Source organism: Ursus arctos, unplaced genomic scaffold (genome assembly GCF_023065955.2).
Source record: "Ursus arctos isolate Adak ecotype North America unplaced genomic scaffold, UrsArc2.0 scaffold_2, whole genome shotgun sequence".
In the NCBI taxonomy this organism is placed as follows: domain Eukaryota; kingdom Metazoa; phylum Chordata; class Mammalia; order Carnivora; family Ursidae; genus Ursus; species Ursus arctos.
This window is the reverse complement of record NW_026622874.1, coordinates 34,248,704-34,273,513: the sequence shown is the minus strand read 5'-3', so window position 1 is coordinate 34,273,513 and position 24,810 is coordinate 34,248,704. Positions and strand designations below refer to the sequence as shown.

Sequence of the window (24,810 nt, the reverse complement as noted above, 5' to 3'; positions counted from 1 at the left end):
TTTAGGTCTGCTCTGTTTCGTTCTGTGGCCAGAAAGCTAAACCTTTGGTTTCACTGGTATGCTGTGTTCTTTCTGTGACTACCCTAGCTGAGATCAAGCAGAGACTCGTATCTTTAGTAAGAGGAAGTACAAAATATGGCAAAGGTTGTGGAGATAGGGAGAAATGAAGAATTGGAGCTATGAAAGCAACCTACCACAGATATCTATGGTGGAGAAAAAAAGAGCACCTTATTTGATGCTAAAATCTAGGCCCCAGTATCAACTCTTGGTATTTGCTATGTGACTTTGGAAAAAATTTGCATCGTAAGTTTTCTTTTCTTTAGATGATCAAAGAATGCTAACTGACTGTGTTTTTGTGAGAATTAAATAAGAAAATTATATGTAATGCTCTTTAGTAAAAGCTACTTAGTTTCGATAGACACATGGCAGTGCTACTAAATCTCTCCTGCGATGAGAGGTGTTGAACTTATCTTCCATGATCCATATCAACACTGATTAACATTTCAGTGACAGAGACTGGTAACAGTATTCAGAAGAAATGGTTATCAAAGTGTAAAATAAGCTATCCACACTGACCCTTTACTTTTTGGATCTGTAGGTTTCACAAACAACCATCTAGAGGGCATAAAAGAAAAAATGGCAACTGCAATTCTGAATAGCATCTGCTTTACTTTTCCCTACCTTTTTGAGGCAGCTTAATAAAAGGCAGCTTGCATCAAGCTTACAGTTTTTGACATTATTTTGCATTAATATGCTTAAATGTAGTTGGATAAATGTTTTAATTATGTATGCATCTCTTCATAGTAATGTGGTATACTCATTATTTCTTATCAGGCTGAAGAGTAGGAGCAAAACCACAATCGACACATATTAAAGGAATAAGGCAATATCTGTTGGGAAAAACGTAGAGGGTTCCTAACTCTCCTCTCCCATGAATAGGTGTGCTTGGACCAGGCACAGGTGCATAACAAATGGGTATAGTGCTCTAGGGGACAGAAATACCTAGCCCCTAAACTGTTTTACTTATGTAAGGGAAAGTAAGCTGCAATAGGGAATTCTCCCCCTAGTCTTGCCCTAACGAAGGAGTTAGGGAATGTGGGTGGTATGGGAAGAAAGCACCCTTGGCTATTCAAGAGATAAATGGTTTATCACTTCTCTTATCTTTTCAGAATTCTACTTTTTGACTGTGTGTCTATAATTCCTAAACTTAAGAAGAAGCAGTAATTTAAATCTTAATGAAAAAAATGCCTAAGAATGATCTGCCTCACTTGTTTCTCAGATTCCTCTGTTTATATTATTGGACCTATAGGATCCCTCACATAAATAGTTTCTAATCATTACATGATAGTTTAGCAGCCTTGATATTAAGGGGAAAATACAAAATCCAAAGATATATTCATAGGAAATTAACTTAGAATCAATAGATAGCAGAATATTACTATAGCTTTATTTTGACTATTTTCTTATATGTTATTCTATTAGAATATAAACTTGCTTTATATTTCTTTTGTCTCTGGAATACAAATGCAATATAAATACCACTAGGATTGAGACAAAGATTTTTGAATTGGCTATAGCTATATCAATATAGAAACTAAACTACAAATAAAAGAGACAAGTATTTTCCAAAAATAATATTGTTTTTAATTTAACATGTTTATTTTTAAGCAAAAGGTTAGAAAAATTAATGTTTGCCGAGGTGTTAAGTATAGAAAGTTATGTGTTTTACTTGGTGTCCTTTCTTACCTTTTTCAGAGGTATTGGAGAAGATATTCCACTAGAAAACAATTTCTGCAATTGAGATATTATTCAATCATCCTGCAATCTAGGATAAGAATGAAAATTGCTGTTACTTCTTACAAACGATATCTTTGGGCTGCGGTTACAGTTCAGAGACATTGGCGTGCTTATTTAGGAAGAAAACATGATCAACAGAGATATGAGATGCTAAAGTCATCATGTCTCATAATCCAATCTATGTTCAGAAGATGGAAGCAACGTAAAATGCAATTACAAATAAAAGCTACAATAATATTGCAAAGAGCTTTTAGACAATGGCATGGCAGGAAACGAGCTAAAGAAGAAAAATCTGCTGTTATCATACAATCATGGTATAGAATGCACAAAGAATTACAGAAATATATTCACATTAGATCTTGTGTTGTTATCATTCAGACAAGATTCCGGTGCCTTCAAGCCCAAAAGTTATATAAAAGAAAAAAAGAGGCTATACTGACCATTCAAAAGTATTACAAAGCATATCTGAAAGGAAAGATTGAGCGTACCAACTATTTGCAGAAACGGGCTGCGGCCATTCGGCTACAGGCTGCTTTCAGGAGGATGAGAGCTCGCAATCTACACAGACAAACCAGAGCTGCTTGTGTTTTTCAGTCCTACTGGAGGATGAAACAAGAGAGATTTCGATTTCTAAACCTTAAGAAAATTACTACCAAATTGCAGGCACAAGTAAGAAAACATCAACAATTACAGAAATATAAGAAGATAAAGAAAGCTGCCCTGGTAATTCAGATTCATTTTCGAGCTTATGTTTCAGCAAAGAAAGTTCTAGCATCTTACCAGAAAACACGTTCTGCTGTCATTGTTCTGCAATCTGCATATAGAGGGATGCAAGCCAGGAAAAAGTTTATTCATATCCTCACATCCATTATAAAAATTCAATCATGTTACAGAGCTTATATTTCCAGAAAAAAATTTCTGAGACTAAAAAGTGCTACAGTAAAGTTACAGGCAATTGTCAGGATGAAACAAACTCATAAACAATATTTACATTTGCGGGCAGCAACACTGTTTATCCAGCAACGGTACCGGTCCACAAAAATGGCCACACGAAAGAGACAAGAATACATGCAGATGCGGGAATCCTGCATCAAACTGCAAGCTTCTGTTAGAGGTCACCTGGTTCGAAAGCAGATGCGCTTGCAAAGACAAGCTGCTATCTCACTACAGTCTTACTTCAGAATGAGAAAGACCCGGCGGCGCTACCTGGAAATTTATAAAGCAACTGTTGTCATTCAGAATTACTATCATGCATACAAAGCACAGATCAATCAGAGGAAGAACTTCTTACAAATCAAAAGAGCAGTTACTTGTTTGCAGGCAGCTTACAGAGGTTATAAAGTACGCCAGCTGATCAAGCAACAATCCATAGCTGCTCTTAAAATTCAAACTGCTTTTAGAGGCTATAGTAAAAGGAAGAAATATCAATATGTGCTTCAGTCTGCTATCAAGATTCAGAGATGGTACAGGACATACAGGACTGTTCGTGGTATTAGAATGCAATTTTTAAAGACCAAGGCAGCTGTGATTTCTCTCCAATCTGCTTATCGTGGCTGGAAAGTTCGAAAGCAGATCAAAAGGGAACATCAAGCTGCAGTGAAGATTCAGTCTGCTTTTAGAATGGCCAAAGCCCGGAAACAGTTTAGATTGTTAAAAACAGCAGCATTAGCCATCCAGCAACATCTGAGAGCGTGGACTGCAGGAAGGAAGCGACGTATGGAGTACATTGAACTCCGTAAGGCAGCACTGATGCTTCAGTCTACATGGAAGGGAAAAATAGTGAGAAGGCAGATTCGAAAGCAACACGAATGTGCTGTCATCATACAGTCATACTATAGAATGTATGTGCAACAAAAGAAGTGGGAAATCATGAAAAAAGCTGCTTGTCTGATTCAAATGTATTATAGGGCTTACAGTGTTGGAAGGAAACAGCGTCAGTTGTACTTGAAAACCAAAGCAGCTACAGTCATTTTACAGTCCGCTTACCGAAGTATGAGAGTAAGAAAAAAAATAAAGGAGTGCAACAAAGCAGCAGTCACTATACAGTCCGCATATAGAGCTTACAAAACCAAAAAAAACTATGCAACCTGCCGAGCTTCAGCTGTTATAATTCAGAGATGGTATCGAGATATGAAAATTGCAAGCCATCAACGTAAGGAATACCTTAATTTAAAGAAGACAGCAGTTAAAATTCAAGCTGTTTATAGAGGTATTAGAGTAAGAAGACAAATCCAACACATGCACATGGCAGCCACTATTATTCAAGCCATGTTTAAAATGCATCAAGCAAAACAGAGATATCATAAAATGAGAACAGCAGCTGTCATAATTCAGGTAAGGTACAGAGCATATTGCCAAGGTAAAATTCAGCGTGCAAAGTACTTGACAATTTTGAAAGCTATTACTGTTCTTCAGGCAAGTTTTAGAGGAAGAAGAGTTAGACAGACTCTGAGAAAGATGCAAAGTGCAGCCACACTCATTCAGTCGTATTATAGAAGACACAGAGAGCAAGCCTATTTTAGTAAGTTGAAAAAGGTAACAAAAACAGTACAGCAGAGGTACCGGGCAGTGAAGGAAAGAAAGGCACAGTTTCAAAGGTATAACAAATTGAGGCATTCTGTCATACGCATTCAGGCTGGTTTTAGGGGGATGAAAGCTAGACAACACTTAAAAATTATGCATTTAGCCGCAACGCTTATTCAGAGGAGATTTAGAACTCTCAGGATGAGAAGAAGATTCCTGTCTCTCAGGAAAACTGTTCTTTGGGTTCAGAGAAAATACCGTGCAACTGTTTGTGCAAAGCATTACTTCCAGCAATTTGTACAGTTACAAAAGGCAGTCATTAAAATCCAGTCATCATACAGAGGATGGATGGTAAGGAAGAAGATGCAAGAGAGGCACAGGGCTGCTACTGTCATCCAGGCAGCTTTCAGAATGCACAGAGCAAATGCGAGGTACCAGGCCTTGCAACATGCCTCAGTCATAATCCAGCAGCAATACCGAGCACACAGGGCTGCAAAGCTACAGAGACAACGTTATCTCCGACAGAAACATTCTGCTCTGATCATTCAGGCTGCTTTTAGGGGGATGAAAGCTAGAGCACATTTGAAAAATATGCATTCCTCTGCAACCCTTATTCAAAGCAGGTTTAGATCTTCAGTGATGAGGAAAAGATTCATTTCCCTCAAAAAAGCTGCTATTTTCGTTCAGAGGAAGTATCGGGCCACCATTTGTGCCAAACATCACTTGCACCAATTCTTGAAATTACAAAAGGCAGCCATTACAATCCAGTCATCTTACCGAAGGCTGGTGGCAAAGAAGAAGTTACAGGAGATGCACCGGGCTGCAGTTCTCATCCAGGCCACTTACAGAATGCACAGAACATACGTTACATTTCAGACTTGGAAACGTGCCTCAATTCTAATTCAGCAACATTACCGAACGTACAGGGCTGCGAAACTGCAAAGAGAAAATTATGTCCGACAAAGACATTCTGCTTTGGTCATTCAGGCCGCATATAAGGGAATGAAAGCAAGACAGCTTTTAAGGGAAAAACAGAGAGCTGCTATCATAATACAGAGCACATATAGAATGTATAGGCAGTATCTTTTTTACCAAAAGATTCAGTGGGCTACAAAAGTAATACAAGAAAGATATAGAGCAAATAAAAAGAAAGCTCTTCAACACGATGCCCTCAGGACAGCAGCAACCTGTATTGAGGCAGATTTCCAGGACATGATCATAAGGAAACAGATTGAGGGACAGCATCAGGCTGCCACTATTATTCAGAAGCATTTTAAAGCCTCCAAAATAAGGAAGCATTATCTCCACTTGAGAGCAAAAGTAGTTTTTGTTCAAAGACGATACAGAGCACTAACTGCAGCGCGCACCCAAGCACTCATTTGTGTACAGTCTTCATCCAGGGGCTTGAAGGTACGAAGGGAAATCCAACATAGGCACCTGGCTGCCACATTAATTCAGTCAGTCTACCGAATGCACAGGGCCAAACGTGATTACCAAGCAAAGAAAACTGCCGTCGTTGTTATACAGAATTACTATAGGTCACATGTCAGAGCAAAAACGGAAAGAAAAAAATTTTTAGCAGTTCAGAAATCGGTCCTCATTATTCAGGCTGCTTTTAGGGGCATGAGAGGCCGACAGAAGCTGAGAAACCTGTCGGAGGCACACAGGGCAGCCATTGCTAAGCAATCTGCGTTCTGCCCTCGCAGAGCGGACACCCCGCGTGGAGCTGTTCCCAGCGCGGCGCTTAGGATTCCGAAGCGGCATAGAGCTGCTCTGGTGGCTTGTTCACAGGGGGCAGAGTATCCTCAAAGAGAGGCTGCAGTAACGACTCAAAAAGCTTTCTGTGAAATGGTCACAAGAACTTGGGAAACGCAGAGGCGTGCTGCCCTACGAATTCAGTCCTTCCTTCAGATGGCTGTGTATCGGAGAAGGTTTGTTCAGCAGAAAAGAGCCGCTGTGACCGTCCAGCAGTATTTCAGGACGTGGCAAACAAGAAGGCAGTTCTTAGCGTATAGGAAAGCAGCAGTGGTTTTACAAAATCACCACAGAGCCTTTTTGTCCGCACAACATCAAAGACAAGTGTATTTACAAATGAGGAGCAGCGTTATCATTATTCAAGCTAGAACAAGAGGCTTTATACAGAAACGGAAGTTTCAGAAAATTAAAGATAGCACCATAAAAATCCAGGTACTTATACATTTAAATGTAAAGCCTACATTCTTTCTTTAACCAATATTTGTTAGAATTTGTAAAATTAACATAAGCAGGTCTTGAAGAATAATACTTCATTTATGTGGCCATTTCATTTATCTTCCAAAACAGAACATTTTTGAGAGTGGGAAAAGGGCACTAATAATAATTCAGCTAATACAGCACAGAACTGGGATTCTTCTGAACATGATCACTCTATGCTTGATGCGTTTCGATAGGTGTTAATTTTGAGAATACAGTTTGATAAATGAGAGTACTGAGTAAAAAAAAAATTTAAGTGAGAAGTTTAAGCTAAGGTAAATTGAGATTTGGCAAAATTTAAGCCAAATGGTATAACTTTATTCCTCTACCGATCTGTTAATGAGACCACTTAAGCTAGACAGACATGTGTATTTAGCACTTTTGATTTCTAAAGCAATTTTATGTAATTTTTTCATTATATTATTACTGTTATACATAAAATACATATTTTCTATATAACAAAAATATCTGCATTTCTCACACACATACTTATTTATCAGTGGGTGAAAAGCGTTGAGTATTATCACTTGAAATGTGAAGGAACTGAGAAAATTTAAATAACTTGCTAATGTTGCAGAGGGGAGGCAGATCCAGGAATTGAATGTAGGTACTTCAGCAGTTTATTTTTCTCCCTGTTCATAACCTGGGCTTTGAACCTTGGTGTGATATGTAGGTACCTTGTTGGTTAAACTTAGATATACTGTTTTCATTCAGCAAATATCCAGTACTGGCAATATGCTAAATGCTATCATGGTTGATTGGCATAGAGAGATATACTTAGTTGCTGTCCTTAAAGCATTTAATTGAGCAAGGAAGCTTAATTATAAAGCAAAATGAGAAGTTTATGTTGCTGGGAACATTAAGAAGGGAAACCTAAAGTTAGTCCCAGTGGTCAGAAAAGGCTTCCTAGGACAAGTGGCATTTACGTTGAGATGTTAAGCCAAAGAATGAATTAAAAATAGCCCAATAAAATGTATCCAATGTATCCAGCTATAGGAGATAACACAGAGTTCAAAAGTGAGAGAGGGAGTGTGTGTGTGGTGCAGTAATAAAAGATGATATGAGATCAGGTTGGCAATAGAGGGAGTGAGATTGTGCATAGCTTTGTAAGACAGACACAAGATTAGTCTTTTCTACTGGATTAAAAGAAGTTCTAGAAGAATTTAAAAAGGAGAAAACCAGAATCGTTTTTTTATTTTTAAAAAATTACTCTGGCAGGAATGTGAAAGAGGGACTGGAAGGGCAGCAGGGAGACCAGCCAGGAGACTATTGGCATTAGGTCAGGTGCAAGATGGTTTAGTAAAGTGTAGTGACAATGGGATTGTGAGGACTGGTTTGAGTGGAAGGGGTAGGATTTGCGTTATATAGAGTGTAAACAAGCATCCAAGCCATGCGTATGGCTTAAGTAACTCAGCAGATGTTACCATTCACTGACATAGGGAGCAGGGAGAGGAGCAGATTGGGAGACTGACGATGAGTTCAGTTTGGGGTACGTGATGAAGTTGAAGTACCTAACAGATGTCTCAGTTGAGATGTCTAGCAAGGCAGTTGGCTGTGTTTGTCTGGAGTTTGGAGAGAAGTACGGATTTCAAATTTGACTTCTACATTATCGGCATACATGTGATAATTGAAGTCGTGGGAGTGATGGGATCACCCAGAGGTAATGTAGAAAATGGGTAAAAGAAGAGAGGCTGCCTGGGACTCAACCCTGAAGAATGTCAACATTTGAGAATACTGAGAGGAGAAGCCAAAACGTAGTAGTAAGAATGAAGAAGAAAAACTAAAAGATTTTATGGTATCAAGAAACCAAGGAGTAAGGGAGGAAGAAAAGAACGCTCAAGTTCCAAATGCTGCCAAGAAGTTAATGGTTGAAATATGTTAATTGGATGTATTAGTTAGGGTTATATTCAACTGAAATGACAGAAAAGCCAAAATAACAATCTTAGGAAATTTTGGCTATTTTTCTCGTATATAATTAAATTTAAAAATTATATTTTACACATCTTGTTTTTAACATATAATCAGTGGTCTCAAATTTTAGTGCACATGGGAATCACTTGGAATTTTTAGAAATACTGACACCTGGCTCCCAGTGTGAATACCAGTATGTTGGTATTCAGATTTGTTTACCTAGAAACCACATATGATTTACTTTTTGTAAGTTAAGGACATCACAAGAGTAATTTTGACATTATATATTTTTTGCATGGCAGCTGACTTTGGATCCTGATCCCCATGTAAGGCGCAGCTGCAGTATTTGTTTTAGGTGTTTTGGAGTCAGACCTGGGTTCAGATCTTGCCTCTGTTGCCTTCTGGATACGCAGTATAATAGGTCTCTCCTTCCTCAACATCAGTTTCTGTTCTGTAAAATAAGGGTCTTACTCATCTCACGAGATATTTATAGAGAATAAATAAGATACCTTTTCCACGTATTACCTGTGCAACAAGTTACTCAATTTCTCTTGATTTACTCATCTCTAAATTAGATAATGATATTATCTACCTATGGTATTGTAAGGACCTACAGTGCTTAGTACAGTGCTAAGAGCTTAATAAGTCATACTGTCACTTAAACATTTAGTCAGCCTCAAGGTCGCAGAAATTGGAAAAACTGATGGTTCCCTGATAGAGAGTTGCTCTCAGGAGTTTGCTGCAGCCTGGACACAAAACCCAGGATATATGTGAGGGAGGCAGGGTGGGAGGTGGGAAGGATTCCTGTTCCTTCCCAGGAAGTAGAGTAGTCAGTGTGTCCCTTTTCCTTCTGTTCTTCCAAATGGATTGAGATAGGACAATGCACATATCTGGCTTTTCAGACATCATATTACAATTTAGAAGTATTTGTGAGGGTTATATTAGTCTTAGCTCTCAGCCAGCCACAGGTTACGTGTGATCAAGTACATGTAGGCATTCACTACGGTTAGCCCCACTGTTTTCAGAGGGCTCGTAGGTGTCAGGAATGAATGAGCCTGATCGAAAGAAGAGTCATCGTATGACTGTATTTCTGCAATTGATTTTTGTCTACTTAACCTTACGCTAGCTGTCTTTAATATTGATTTTCTTTCGGTTTACAAGAAAATATATCTCATTGCATATTTGTTATACTTATGTGTTTAATAGGCTGTGTGGAGGAGCTATAATGCCAGGAAATATTTACATAAAGTGAAAGCTGCCTGCAAGATTCAAGCCTGGTATAGGTATTGGAAAGCACGTAAAGAATATCTAGCTGTACTAAAAACTGTTAAGATCATTCAAGGTTGCTTCTGTACCAAACAGGAGAGAACACGGTAATAAATGACAGCTGGAGGCGGGGGGGGGGGGGGAATATGTGTGTGTGGTAGCCAAGTCTTTATATAATAATAATACTGCTTATTGATTTTTCTTTTAAATATTTGCTATGCCTAACTTGTATGGTTTGTTTTGTTGGTGTTAGCTCCACTAATGAAACAAAGTATATCTCTAAGACTGCCTTATTTTTTGAGATAGAGCCTTGATATAATTCAGTAAAAAGTACTTAAAGTTGATTTGGTTTCATGGGGATGAGGGTAAGGGGAAGTGAATAAAATAATCCAGTAAAATCTTGGTTTTCTTATTAATGCATTGGCCCATTTTGCTTGTCAATTTAGCTACTGGCAAAATTGTTTTCTCACTCATTTTTCTTTTCTTTTTTTTTTTTTTAACTTAGCCCCCACACTCTTTTACTTTAATGATGAAGACCTGATTACCAACTTATTTATATTCATTGTATTTTCCTATTCCTTGTTCATTTCTTTGAAACACCTTTTCTAAAGCTCTTACCAGATTATCAATATTATTTTTTATTTCATAGCGTAAGAATTTTTCTTCAGTTACCAGAATTGATGAATTATTGTATCATTGGTGGTTTTAAAGATTGTTTTAGGAGAACACACAAGAAGAGTTCTTCTTAGAAGAGTTCTTATAGATTCCATGGGTGGATGCTCAGGGCTTACCATATAAAGATACAGGTGCTGCTATCCGCTATTAAGGACCAGTATCTAAGTTTCCTGTTTCAAAATGTTGAATTTTTCTCATTAATGTTCAGCTTTATTTTCTAAGAAATGTGGCAACATGATGTAAGTTAAATCCATGCTCAATTTTTATGTATTACCACCATATTGACACCTAAAGTTTAATCTCTGGCCCTCACTTTCTTTTTCTCCAGTTCTACTTAAAGAATATTTCTTCTCAGATACTTGCATGATGCCTATAGCTTTCCTTTCAAACAAGTGTCCATTTCTCATTTGCCTGATGCTTTTCTAATCTCTCAAGTTCTCTTTGTGACCCCCTTCTGTCTGTTCAATGACTCACTTGCAACATGGACTCAGATTTTATACTCTGCCATTATTTCTACCAGCACCCCCTTTATCTAAGCTTTGTCTAGGTCTGGATAATTGTACTTTTTTTTTATCCTGTTCAGAATTCTTTCTCATTCTAGAAATTCATATTTCTTGGCACTGGAATATTGCCAATATTGCCAATTGCAAAACTTTTTTTTCTTTGTGTCTTCAGGGTGTGTGTATGTGTATGTATAGAATTCTGATTGCTACAATTTAAATATAAATTATACTTTCCACTTCCTTTTATTCTCATTATCTTTCTTATATTTTCTTTCTCTAGTATTTAACAGGGGCAGGGGTGGTAGTACAATAAATACTGATTGAGTAGATTAAAGAAATTTGTAATTGCTTTCCAATAACTACTTTTTAGGTTTCTGAATGTGAGAGCGTCAACAATTATCATTCAGAGAAAATGGAGAGCTACACTTGCTGGAAGAATAGCTCGTGAACACTTCCTAATGATGAAAGTAGGTGCAGAAGGAAAAAAAATATCTCATTTGCGAAGAACTATTTTAGGAAACAAACATTGTTTTTTCTTAACTATACATTTTAAACATACCATTGCAGTTGATTAAAAATTGTATTCACTCATAAAAATGCTTTTTATGAATACTTTTGTTTGTATATTTACATTTACAAAATATTCTCAAATCCAAGTTTGAAGTAACTAATTTTAGAGTAAATAATTTATTTGGAGAAAGTCCTAATAGATGTAGCATATTTTGTCTACTGTAAGTCAAACACTTAATAATATATTCTTTAAGCTACAGTTGGTGATCTATTAAAAATATTTAACATCAAAGGTTAAAATAGCTGTAGTACCTATAACCTTTTATTAAAGAAATCAAAACTAAAATTCTACTTATAAATTTCAACATTCGTGTAATAGTCACTATTATTATATAGCCATTATTATTATACCTATTAGTGTATATTTACTAACTTGATCCTCATAATCGCTCTCTGAAATAGTTATTATTAGCATACCTATTTTACAAATGAGGAAACTGAGGTCTAGAGAGGTGAAGTGACTTGCCCAAGGTCATTCAGCCATTTGGCGGGGGAATCTATGTTTTAAAGAAAATCTAGTTTCCATTTTAATTTATATACTTCTCCAGGTGTCTTAGAATTTGGTTGTCAAGATGTTATACAATTGAAAAATCTAAGATGTGCTGTTTCTAAGATATACTCTATGGCTCTTGAAGCAACAGATAGCTTCCCTGGTAGCTGTTTACAATGCCCATTCTGTTCTTTGTATTGCTAGCATTTTTATTAAATGTATTTGTCCCATGGTAATATTAGTCCTTTTCTCCCTCACAATGAGAGGTATGAAGAAGACGAGAGGGAAAGAGCACCAGATATCTATGACCTTGGCTTGCACCTTCATAAAAACTTTAGCTGTAGACCCATATAGGTTTAGAAATTATACACCATCACCTTTTCTTGTATATGAAATATGACATTCTGAAGCTAAAAAGGTGACGAAAATTCACAATTATACCATCTCATTTGACACTGAGAAATTAAAAAACCTCCAGTGGGTTGAAATTATTAAACCTTTCTATTAATGTCACTTGCACATTTTTCCTTCTAGAGACATCGAGCTGCTCGTTTGATCCAAGCAAATTTTAGGAGATACAAAGGAAGGCAGGTCTTTCTTCAGCAAAAGTCTGCCGCTTTGACCATACAGAGATATATACGAGCCAGGAAGGTCGGGAAGTGTGAAAGAATAAAATATTTAGAATTAAAAAAATCTACAGTTGTTCTGCAAGCACTAGTCCGTGGTTGGTTAGTAAGAAAAAGAGTAAGTATTTTTAAGTAGAATATCTCACTCGTATGAAATGAAAGTATTTGATGTTAAATTGTGTTAAGAAAGTTTAGATTTTGGGGGCGCCTGGGTGGCACAGCGGTTAAGCGTCTGCCTTCGGCTCAGGGCGTGATCCCGGCGTTATGGGATCGAGCCCCACATCAGGCTCCTCCACTAGGAGCCTGCTTCTTCCTCTCCCACTCCCCCTGCTTGTGTTCCCTCTCTCGCTGGCTGTCACTATCTCTGTCAAATAAATAAATAAAATCTTTAAAAAAAAAAAAAAAAAGAACGTTTAGATTTTGGAAAATAATTTCAGAGCTAATATAACCATTAACTCGAATTTATTCAGCTTCTGCAGAGCCATGTAACAAGATCACTGGCTGCTATAGATTTTTGTTCTATGAGCCTGTTTCTCATAGATGCTCCCCAAGAACGCCCACTAAAGTTTCTCTTGCAAGGAATCTTAACAAAGGAACTGAAAGAAGAGTGAGGGAAGAGCTCCCCACGTGAAGGAGCTTGTGATCCAGGTAGCCATTTGCTACCACCCAGCACCTCCTTGAGGTTTGTGAGCTACCATTCCTGCGGTAACTTCCACATCTTCAGGAAGAGAGAATCCCTCCGAATGAGGTCATGATGTTTTGGCATCCAAAATATGAAGCACTGGCAAAGACAAAATAATTAAATTTGAAATGAAAAAGGAAATCTTTTATATTGTGTTCATTAAATATGAATTGGAAGTCTAAAGGCCACTATCGAGAGGTTCTGTTACAGGAGACTTGTGCTAGATTTGTGCAAGACTGCCGAATAACTGGAGAGACCGATTCGAATAATTTTGTCTTACTGTGACCATCTCCGGCCGTTCTGCTTAGAATACTGTAATTTGTTTTGAGTTTAGTATTCATATACTTCTCTCATTATAGTACATTCGAAGCTTTAATTAGCTGTTTTTGTGTAGTCTAGTTAAATTAATCTGTTCTTTAGTATAGTGCCCAAAATATAATTTTGCTTTTTATACCCTGAGTTAGGGATGACACATGTGGAAATATGGTACAGTAAAGAATTATAATCACTTTGAGTTACAATGTAAATAATATTAATAATTAAAAGTTAACCTATTATTGCTAATTTATATAATTTGGTATTGAAGATATACAAAAGTAAACATTGATCAGTTGTCTTAAAAGTCAACTATTTGGTTAATATTTTATTTCTCTTTTAGATTTTAGAACAGAAAACCAAAATTAGGCTTCTTCACTTCACAGCGGCTGCGTATTACCACCTGTCTGCTCTTAGAATTCAAAGAGCATATAAACTTCACATGGCTGTGAAGAATGCTAACAAGCAGGTTAATTCAGTCATCTGTATTCAGGTTAGCTTTTCCTTTACAGTAAAACTATATGGTATAATTTTTTTTATAAATTTTCTATTTTAATAAATAATTTCCAAATACACTAAGGTCGTATAATATGTAACTTTTGCTTTATAGAATGACGTATTTAGGATGGATTGATGGGTTAGAAATAGGTTGATGTTTTAAGGCACAGGAATAACGCTAGGAATTATTTCTGAAATATTTGTACTCACTTATACTCGTAGCAAAGTCGGAGGGTTTCTTTACATTCTTGCCAACACATAGCGTTAAAGACTCTGATTTTTGCTATTTTGATGAATGGCAAATTGCATCTCATTTTTGCTTTGGATTTCCTTTGATTGCTAGCAGTTCTAAAAAACGTTTCATGTGTTGGATATTCAAATTATTACCTGTGTATTGTGTGCTTTTTCTTAATGTATGTGTGTAGGGTTTTTTTTTTTAAATATACTTTGCCCTTTTCTCTTTTGGAAGTTCTTTTTTTCTTATGATTTATAGGAGTTCCTTATGAATTCTGGATAAGAATTCTGTATATATACATTAACATATACTTACATGTAAAATATTGAGTGAGAAAAATTGCAGAATGACATACAGCTTGATAGAATTTATAGAAGTTGTGAAATGAAAGCTATGTTGTACAGGGTTAAATTCACACACATACCCAATGAGTGTGCACCAAGTGGAATGGAGATTTGCACCAAGTGGAGTGGAGAAGTAATGCCACTGGGGAGGGTTGAAAGATATTTCAATATAATGTTCTGTTTATTTCGTTTGTATGTGTCTGTATATATATTTATTTATTTTAAAAACCTGAAGTAAAGAAAAACTCTGTATGTTTAAACAGAGATGGTTTCGAACAAAATTACAGCAGAAGAGGTTTGCTCAGAAATATCATAGCATCGTCAAAAGTCAGCATGAAGTTCAAGAATGTATGAGCCAGCAAAATAGGGCTGCATCAGTAATACAGAAAGCAGTACGCCGTTTTCTCCTCCGTAAAAAACAGGAAAAATTTAACAATGGAATCAGTAAAATTCAGGTAACTGGAAGTAATGATGTTAGCTCCAGACTTTGGTTTATAATTCACCTACACGATAGCTAACATTTTAAAAACACAGTCACATACATTTTAAAACGCTGAGTTTTGCCAGTTGAATAACTCATAAATACTGTATCATTGTTAAGCCCTTTATTTTCAAATTTCCCTAGAGACATTTAGGATTGAAATGAAAAAGTATTTTAGCATTTTGTATAGATTTAGATACCTTTGGTCAATGAATGATGCTTCAGGTTATGTACAGGAATATTATATATACTTCTTTTCAGAAAAATTGGTTTAGCTATTTATTAGAACATGAGTTGAGGTTTTATTTGCCAAGTGTCTGTTTATATCCTATAAATTTACTGAAAAAACTTATTTTGTAGAAATAGATGTAGATGTAAGTTCAAAACATCCTGGGTTGTAATCTTAAAATTGCTGTTTGTCTCTTTAAGGCATTATGGAGAGGGTACTCTTGGAGGAAGAAAAACGATTGTACAAAAATTAAAGCTATACGACTAAGTCTTCAACTTGTGAACAGGGAGATTCGAGAAGAAAACAAACTCTACAAAAGAACTGCACTTGCACTTCATTATCTTTTGACCTACAAGCACCTGTCTGCTATTCTTGAGGCTTTAAAACACCTAGGTGAGTTTGTCTTAATGGTATCTCGTATAGGGTTAGAAATGCATTTTTACCTTTGAGTGTACAAGGAATGTTATAATACAGTATTTGCTGAAACTTCATTTTGTTGCTGTGAATTTATCTCTCTCTCTTTCCTCCTTTCAGAGGTAGTTACTAGATTGTCTCCTCTTTGTTGTGAGAACATGGCCCAGAGTGGAGCAGTTTCTAAAATATTTGTTTTGATCCGAAGTTGTAATCGCAGCGTTCCTTGTATGGAAGTCATCAGATATGCTGTACAAGTCTTGCTTAATGTCGCTAAGGTAGTTTTCCATTTTAATAATGAATTGTTCATTGGTCAAGAAATCTGACCCAGCAAATTAAGTTCATGCTTGCTCACCACTAGAACTGAGATCGCCCAGTTAGAATTCATTTATGTGCAAGAGTCTTAGGGGGAAAAATGTTTATTCTGTTAACATAATTGTACATAGGAAAAACTAATTTTTTATGATTTTATTTCTTCTGTCTTTATGATATTAATAACAGTGATTACTAACATTTATTGAGTACCTCCTACATGCTAGTGTTTTTCATGCATCATTTAATTTTTCTTACAATAATCCTCTCAGGCAGTTCATGTTGTAATTCCGATTTTGTAGAGAAGGAATAATAATTCTTATAGAAGTTAGATCTCCTGCCTGAACACTTGAGCTTGGTAACTGGTAGAGCTGAATTCAGATCCGTTTGTGTCCACCTCTAGAGCTGGTTTTCTTATCCCACTGCATTGTACCAAAACAATAGAACCTCTTATAATCATGTCTGGCAAAACGTGATTAAGATACTGCCATCACTTAGTTACCCTGTATGTAAGACTCTATATAGGTATTAGCATTTAAGCTTTTTGGCTTTGGACCGATGGCAGATATCGGTACTAAACCGTAATGCATGCAGTCAAAAATACTGAGATGACAAATTTATCTTCCCCATCCAACCCCTTAGCCGCAACTTAGAACACTTTACCTGATTATTTTCTTACTGAGAAGTGGTGGTTGAGAACACAGACTGATGCCAGACTGCCTGGGTTCGAATCATAGCTCTGCAGCTTATTATAGGTTACTTAGCCTCTCTGTGCTTTACTTTCTTTAACTGCAAAATGGGTATAGTAATAGTATCCACCTCATAATGTTATTGTGAGAATGAAATGAATCAATATATATAATGTGCTTCGTATATAAAATAAATGTTAACTGTTAATATTGTTTTATTGTTATTTGTATCTTAGTAGCATTAGCATTATTTGTTCCCATGCGAATTTCAGTATGAATCTAGTGATACAATTAGGTATTTGAGGCAGGAAAAATATATCTCAATCTTAGTCTTAATCATTATTTTACCCTGCAATTAACTACCACAGAGAAGTTATCTTTTTCCTGCAAGGTTCTCAGTAAAATTACCTTGTCATTAAGCTTTTTATTTACTTCAGGGTGTTCATGTTCAAAGATTTTAGATTTGATTCATATTCTGTGGAACTTTAAAGTCGATTGGGAAGAAAACAATTAAAATGCAGATATGCATGTAAAATGGATCCAGAAATGATAGTAATATCATGAAGTCATTTCACCAAGTCCTTTGCACTTGCTGTAGGTAGTCCAAAAAGTTGGCCCTAAGCTTTCTTTTTGCTTGGGCTGTTTCTAAGGCTAACATGTGTTTGTTATAACGTTTGCTTTCACTCTGTTCTCTTCAAGTACGAGAAAACTACTGCAGCAGTTTATGATGCAGAAAATTGCGTAGATACACTGCTGGACCTTTTGCAAATGTACCGAGAAAAGCCTGGTGACAAAGTCCCAGACAAGGGTGGAAGCATTTTTACAAAAACTTGTTGTTTGTTAGCTGTTTTATTGAAAACAACAAATCGAGCCTCTGTAAGTATTAGTTATCTTCCTTTGAGGTTATTTTTCCAGGTTTTTAGGTTTAAGACTTTTACACTTTTCCTTCAGTAATTATCACAATTTAAATAGGGTTTTGTATATATCAAACCTGCCCTTTTTGTTAATACACGAAGTGTTTATGTGTTGTGCGCTGTGTGTGTTGTGTTGATATAGGAGGTTTTCTAATGTATTGAGGAAACTGAATTTTAAAAATAAAATTTATTAAAGTTACATAAGTAGCCATTTCCCATTTACTTGAGGAAAGTAACAGATTATCCTAGTAAGGTCAAAAACCACATATATTTGACGACTCATCCTCCTGCTGTAACCATAAATACATGTCAAGCTTTTCTATGGTGAGATCTCTGTAGGTGTTACAGTCGACATGGGGGAACCAGAGGCTATGATAGGATCTGGCCCTTATCCTGAGAACAAAACCCCTGAAGGATTTTACACAAGGGAGTATGTTGTAGTTTAAGTTCTAACATGACTTTGGCTACTGATTGAAGAATGGATTGGGGAAAGCAGGTGTGGATGTAGGGAGACCATTCAAGAAGGAGGGAAGTATAGATATGTAGTGGTGTAGGCAAAAGACTGTACTGGACCTAGGGTTGTGAGAGATAAGTAGATAACTTTGGAAACTGAGAGAAAATTCACAGGACTTGGTAACTGGATATAATAGGTATATTGACTGTAATATTTACCTGTTTATTCAGTATGGAGTTAGGTGTACAATCTTAAAATATTTACCTTTTTTATAATTGTCTTACAAATTAGTTTATAACTTAAACCAGTCTAACTGCTCAACTTGGAAAGCATGGCTTTTGATTTTGGTAAAGACTCTTAAGTTTACTGTATGGTGGTCATTATGGTTGATTTTACTAGCATAGAGGGGATACAAAAATTTTATTAGTTTTACTAAATGTACATTTTCTTTTTTAGGATGTTCGAAGTAGGTCCAAAGTTGTTGACCGTATTTATAGTCTTTACAAGCTTACAGTTCGTAAACATAAAATGAATACTGAAAGAATACTTTATAAACAGAAGATGAATTCTTCTATAAGTACTCCCTTTATTCCAGAAACACCTGTAAGAACAAGAATAGTTTCAAGGTAAGCAGTAAATGTCCTCTATAGTTTTGTGTCACTGTTCATTCATTCATTCAATCACTTAGTGAACATTTATTGAGTACGTACCATAAACAAGATACTGTGCTTGACAATGGAGAAACAACATATGAGTAAAAATAGAATCTTTGGTAAATCTAAAGTAGACAATCTCAGGAAATAATGAAGTAACACTGTGGCTTTGAGTATTTAATAGCTATTCGATAAATTCCTTTTATTAAATAGTTAAGTGCTAAGTCTAACAATTAGCTTTTTATAAGCTTTGCTGTATAAACTTTCTTTTCTTGCATGTAGAACAGACTTCAGTGTTTTGAAAGCTGCCAAAAATCCCTCCTGGCTACACTATCAATTTCCAACTCTTCTCCTAATCATCCTGATACTTGAAATTTCTCCTTCTAAAGAAGTTCTTTATGAGATCTTGTACTGGTTTCCCTACAGCTGCTGTAGCAAATTACCACAAAGCTGGCCTTAAACAACAGTAACTTATTCTCTGATAGTTCTTGAAACCAAAAGTTCAAAATCATGGTGTCAGCAAGCCCTCACTTTCTCTGAGAGCTCTAGGGCAGAATCCTTCCTTGACGCTTCCGGTTTCTGGTGACTCTAGGTGTTCCATTCCCTGCCTCTGTCTTCACATGGGCCTCTTCGCCTTCTCCCGCCTCCTTAAAAGGACGTGTATTGGATTTAGGGCCAGTTCAGATAATACGAGGTGATCTGATCTCAAGATCCTTTAGTTAAGTATATCTGTGGAGACCCCTTTTTCATAGTAAGGTCACATTTACAGGTTCTAAGGATTAGGATGTGGACGTGTCTTTTGGGGGGGCGGGGTATTCAGTCAACAGCAAGCCTATAGAGATAATAATAGCTTAACTAGTTTAAGATATGTAACTTTAGACATTTTTTAAAAATGGGTATTAGCTTATCTGGTTAACCAAGTAGACACCTCTACCAGTGTGGTATGGAGCTGCACCCTATGCTTTAAGGTGGTGAACCTGTGATTATGGCACAGCATGGAGCCACATACTTCAGGAGAATGATTGTGGTAGTGCTGGGATAGAGAATAACTTAGAGGACCTGCTAAAATAGTGTGACTGGGAAATTGTCTCTGAAATATAGTTACAAGGAGTAAAAGTCAAAAAGGACAGGAGAAGGTAGAGTGGGAAGGGGCATTGAATCATGGGTTTTGTTTTGGGAAGCTGAGGTTCCTGTGACAAATTAGAGGAAGAGACAAATGAGCTATTAGATTATCAGGGCTGTGGTTCTAGGCAGAAGAATCAGTCTAGAGATTTATATTTGGTATCCTTAGATTCAGGAATCATTAGATCACATATAAGTCTATGTAATAAATGCAGTCACTTCAGGGGACGAGAATACCTAGAAAAAGAAATTCCCAAACCAAACCTTAGGGCAACCCCAATTTCTCCAGAACTCAAAGAACCAGCCAACGCTCTGAAAAGGAATTGGTAATTGGATAGAAGATATTCCAGAGTGGTATCACATCAGCTGTGTGGAATGCTGACGAGAAGTTGTTCGATGAGGTATGAAAAATGCCCATTGGACTTGGCAAGATGGAGGTTAGTGGTTAAAGTGGTGACAGCTATAGATTAAGGAGGATTGAAAAACAAATGGACCACATCATATGAAAAATTCATGACTTTATGATGATACTAAGGAAAAAAATCATGGATATCCTTGAGGGATGCTAGAGAAACAACTTGTGATGCTTACTATGGATAAAAGGGAAAAATCAAGTATGTCCCATTTTTCTTATTATACTGTATCTTAGGGTAACCCAATGGTTGATATAGGAGTTCTCTATAAAAAAATTCTGTTTAATAAATGCAGAAAGAATATGAAACTATCATTATTTGTAGCCCCTAATGAAATAATAGGTCTACTCTAGGCCATGATTTGTGCAAGTTTGATAACAAAGCTTTAGATGAATTAAATCTTTGTAAGTGACAATAATCAAATCTATTGATGAATCTTGACATCACAAAAGATACGACCACCAAATATTATCTCTGAGTACACAAGATAATCTGAATATGATTTCTCGTCACAAAAGCAAACCTGAATCACCTCATGCCTTTTTGCGCTATTCTGAGTGTTACCACCAGACCTGTGCCAGGCTGCAAACTCAGTTACTGTTCTGTGTTGCTAGAAGTTCGGAAGCATAGAGTCGCGTTTAGAAACTTATATAGTAATTTAAACATGCTATTACATAGTTTTTTAAGTCAGGTTTATTGGGATACAATTTACATATAGTGGTAAAATTTGTCCTTTTTAAGTGTAATATTTGATGAATTTTCTTATGACAAAAAAAATTTTTTTTTTTTTAAAGATTTTATTTATTTATGTGACAGAGAGACAGCCAGAGAGAGAGGGAACACAGCAGGGGGAGTGGGAGAGGAAGAAGCAGGCTCACAGCAGAGGAGCCCGATGTGGGACTCGATCCCGGTACGCCAGGATCACACCCTGAGCCGAAGGCAGACGCTTTAACGACTGCGCTACCCAGGCGCCCCTCTTATGACAAAAATTGGTCTTCTGTTGTAGAGAACTCTAGTAACATTCTTCAGTTAGATGATATAAATTAGAATTATACTGATTTAATCTACAAAATTGTTATTATTTATGAATTCATTTTTGGCCCAAAATTTATAACATTAGAACTTCAGCTATGACTTTTACATTTTGCTGAGGCAATTAAAATTTTACTTAAAAATGGTTTAACATTTTCTGGTTTTACCTTATTAATAAAAGATTTAATTGATTTTGATGAACTAAGTTAACTCATGATGTTTAATTTCCTTCTTTCCTTCCTCCCTTCCTTCCTTCCCTGCCTATCTCCATTTCCATGATTCAGCACTTCTCTACAAGTCGTAAATCCTACAGTGTTGACAATGCACTATATTTTGCCCTGGGTTACATAGCAGTTAGCTTTATAATTACTCATAATTATAAATTGTGTAATAGTTGTACATTGGTTTTATGGTTGCATATTTCACAGTATAACCAAAAAAAGCCTACTTGCTTGAAACTTATTATTGAAGACCATGTCTACATATGATTTCTATTTAAGGAATTGGGAAATTTTAATACTAATCGTGTTTTTTAAACTATGTTTTAAAACTATAATTAACATGAATGAATAGCTTCCCTTTTTTTTTTTCAACTGAGATAAAATATTTCTATCACACCAAAGTTACCTTTGCCTCTTTCCAATCTAGTTATCGCCTTTTAACCCCTAGATTCTGGCAACTGCTTTTAGCTTTGCCTTTTTTATATTGTTACACAAATGGAATCATAACAGTTAAGAGCTTTTTGTGGCTAGATTCTTTTTTTAGCTTGATGTTTTTGAGATTTATTTACATTGATGCATGAATTAGAATTTCATTCCCACAGAGTTCTGTTCCATTGTATGGCTATACCACACTTTGACCATTTGCCAACTAATAGATATTTGTATTTTTAACCAAATGGAAAGAATAAGAAGATGGAAATGCATGACACAGTAGGGAGTTATATGAGAAAGGTGTATGAGGGGTCTGATGGATATTATTTTCTTAATGACGTATGAGATTATAAGCATCAGCTGAAAAGCAGACCAGGGAGGGTAGAGCGAGGACATTTGAAAAGAAGAAAGGAGTAAAATGGTCATCTAGGGGAAAGAGGAAGGAAGCATACTAGGTAATTTCAAGCACCCATTTAGTTTTGTAATTATTGACATAAAATCAATCACCCTGGTTCTGCAATCTTTCTTTTCTTCCTGTTCAGCTCTATAGGAATGGAGAAGGCAGATATTTTGGATTCAACTTGGAATCCAAATAGAACTTTCCATTTGAATTTAATAGGAAAGAGAAAAAATAGCATTAATGAAATTTGCCCAAGGAGATTATATTGGTGGGCCGAAGCTAGACAAGGAGGGAAGTGAGGTCAGCATTCTGATGGATGACGGGTACATGTCGAGGTCAGGGAATTAGAGATCTCAGTGGGGTAGAAAAATATGTGCAGTAGATGTATTAAATCAAATGACATGGTTGAGTCAGGAGTGGTGAGAGAATGGCAGTCTCAAAGGAGGAAGGATGGTGAGAAATAGCCTGACAGTGGCAAATGGCGATAATGCGAAGCCCTCACCTGGTTGAGAGGGTTGTAAGGGAAGTGATGTGTTCAGGAGGAGCCACATTTTTGTTAAGACAAAACAGTGACGGTAACTCTTTTAAGAGAAGAACTTTATTAATCCAAGAGTTTTATTCTTTTCACAGACTTAAACCAGATTGGGTTTTGAGAAGAGATAGAATGGAAGAAATCACAAATCCCCTACAAGCTATTCAAATGGTGATGGACACACTTGGCGTTCCTTACTAGTAAATGTAAACATTTTCAGTATGTACAGTAAAAAGAAGTATTAAAGCTAATCATGAACGTGTAAAGTGTTTTTTACTTTCTTTTGTGCAACTTCTAGAATCTGATTTTGTATTAAAATTAAAAATATAAATATGTACCAATAGCTAAACTGTTTTCATATTCTTTGTTGTTTCTTTTATTATTTTATGGCTTTATGCATATAAGAAACCACTATGTCATAAAATGATTCTAACACTATTATTCATTCTGTTATCTTAAAATATTATATTAGTCTGAATAAAATCATTATCCAAAAGGGAAAAGAATAGTTTAACTCTCATTTTATAGATAAGTTGAAGCATTTTTCTAAAACAAATTTTGGAAATATAAGATTCCGCCAACACAGAAGTGACAAGAGGATAAAATAATCTCACGAATGCTATAAACAACACTCCATTTATATCCCTGACTGACTGGACCATCCAGTCAAGTGAGCTCCTCTAGAGAAATTAAATTCAACCTGCCCATTATATACTAACAACCTTTAACTTTGAGCTGATGGAAGTTATAAGCAACACCATGCTCTTTTCAAATCAAATTATAAGAGAAACTTGTCACCTAGTCGCAGACATAGACCTGATAATGATTAGGTATTGAAACCTAACTTATTTTCAAAAACTTTGGGTCACTATTACCAGTACTAAACCAGTATGGTTTCAGGACCACCGAAGCCTAATTCCAGTGGCTGTTTGAAATTTGATAACATCCCAAAGTCTGTTTATATATGGAAGTCATAAAAGTTTTTAACTTTTTAAATGAATCAGTAGTAGCTAAAAATGGAGAGATCATTTAACTACTTAGTTTACTAATTTATTAGAGTAAGAATTACCTAATTAGTCTGAAATTGGCTGAAATTTGGTTAGGATTGCTCTAAAGACCGTTTTGGTGTATTAGAATATATTGAAATTAACTTGAATTTTTGGTATTTCTTTGCCATTTTTTTTTCTTCCAATAAAGTGTTTTAGGAATTCTCAGTGCTCAGTATTTCAAACATGATTTTTGCTGACTTTCCCAAATGTTTTGCTTTATTCTTTCATTTAACAAAATCTTAGTATAAGCAATCTGTTTACCTTGGTAAATTATACCACTAGGATATAATGTTTATTGATATTAATTTCCTTTAAGATGGTTCTAACCAAAAAGTATTTCTAAATAGTATATTGTATGTATACTATGCTATAGTATATATGACTTTGGATGTTAAAAAATTTTCTATTGTTGAAACTCAGACAAAATTTTTTTAAAGATTTATTTATTTATTTTAGAGAGAGAGAGAGAGCGCACACACGTGGACTTGCGAGAGGGGAGGGGCAGAAGGAGAGGGAGAGAGAACCTCAAGCAGACTCCCTGCTGAGTACAGACCTCTTTCCCAGACCCTGAGGTCATGACCTAAGCTGAAACCAAAGGTCCGGTGCTCAACTGACTGAGCCACCAACACACCCCAGACTAAATTTTTATAAATTTTATATAATATACTCTATTTATATGAAGAACATTCTCCTAAATTTATGTGATAAATCCATAGGATTCTAAGACCTAAAAGCTAAAAGGCTTGTCTGTGTCTGTGTTGGTGATTGGGAGGACTGGTTGAGAAGTAATTAAACTTCT

At 36.0% G+C, this 24,810-nt stretch overlaps 1 protein-coding gene across 4 annotated transcripts in view; it reads left to right on the top strand.

The window, feature by feature from the left end:
* The window catches only part of ASPM (assembly factor for spindle microtubules), a 61,571-nt gene extending 38,106 nt beyond the window's left edge, over positions 1–23,465 (top strand). For 2 of the 4 annotated variants that reach the window (XM_026480724.4, XM_057315389.1), the window contains exons 18-28: positions 1,756–6,507; positions 9,670–9,836; positions 11,278–11,374; positions 12,502–12,711; positions 13,934–14,083; positions 14,931–15,122; positions 15,578–15,770; positions 15,912–16,066; positions 17,489–17,665; positions 18,614–18,783; positions 23,061–23,465. In XM_026480724.4, coding sequence (XP_026336509.2) covers positions 1,756–6,507; positions 9,670–9,836; positions 11,278–11,374; positions 12,502–12,711; positions 13,934–14,083; positions 14,931–15,122; positions 15,578–15,770; positions 15,912–16,066; positions 17,489–17,665; positions 18,614–18,783; positions 23,061–23,163 — 6,366 coding nt within the window. In that variant the 3' untranslated portion in view covers positions 23,164–23,465. The remainder of the gene's footprint in view (positions 1–1,755; positions 6,508–9,669; positions 9,837–11,277; positions 11,375–12,501; positions 12,712–13,933; positions 14,084–14,930; positions 15,123–15,577; positions 15,771–15,911; positions 16,067–17,488; positions 17,666–18,613; positions 18,784–23,060) is intronic. The other 2 variants (XM_057315392.1, XM_057315390.1) reach the window with 2 other exon arrangements.
* Positions 23,466–24,810: the final 1,345 nt, after the last annotated feature.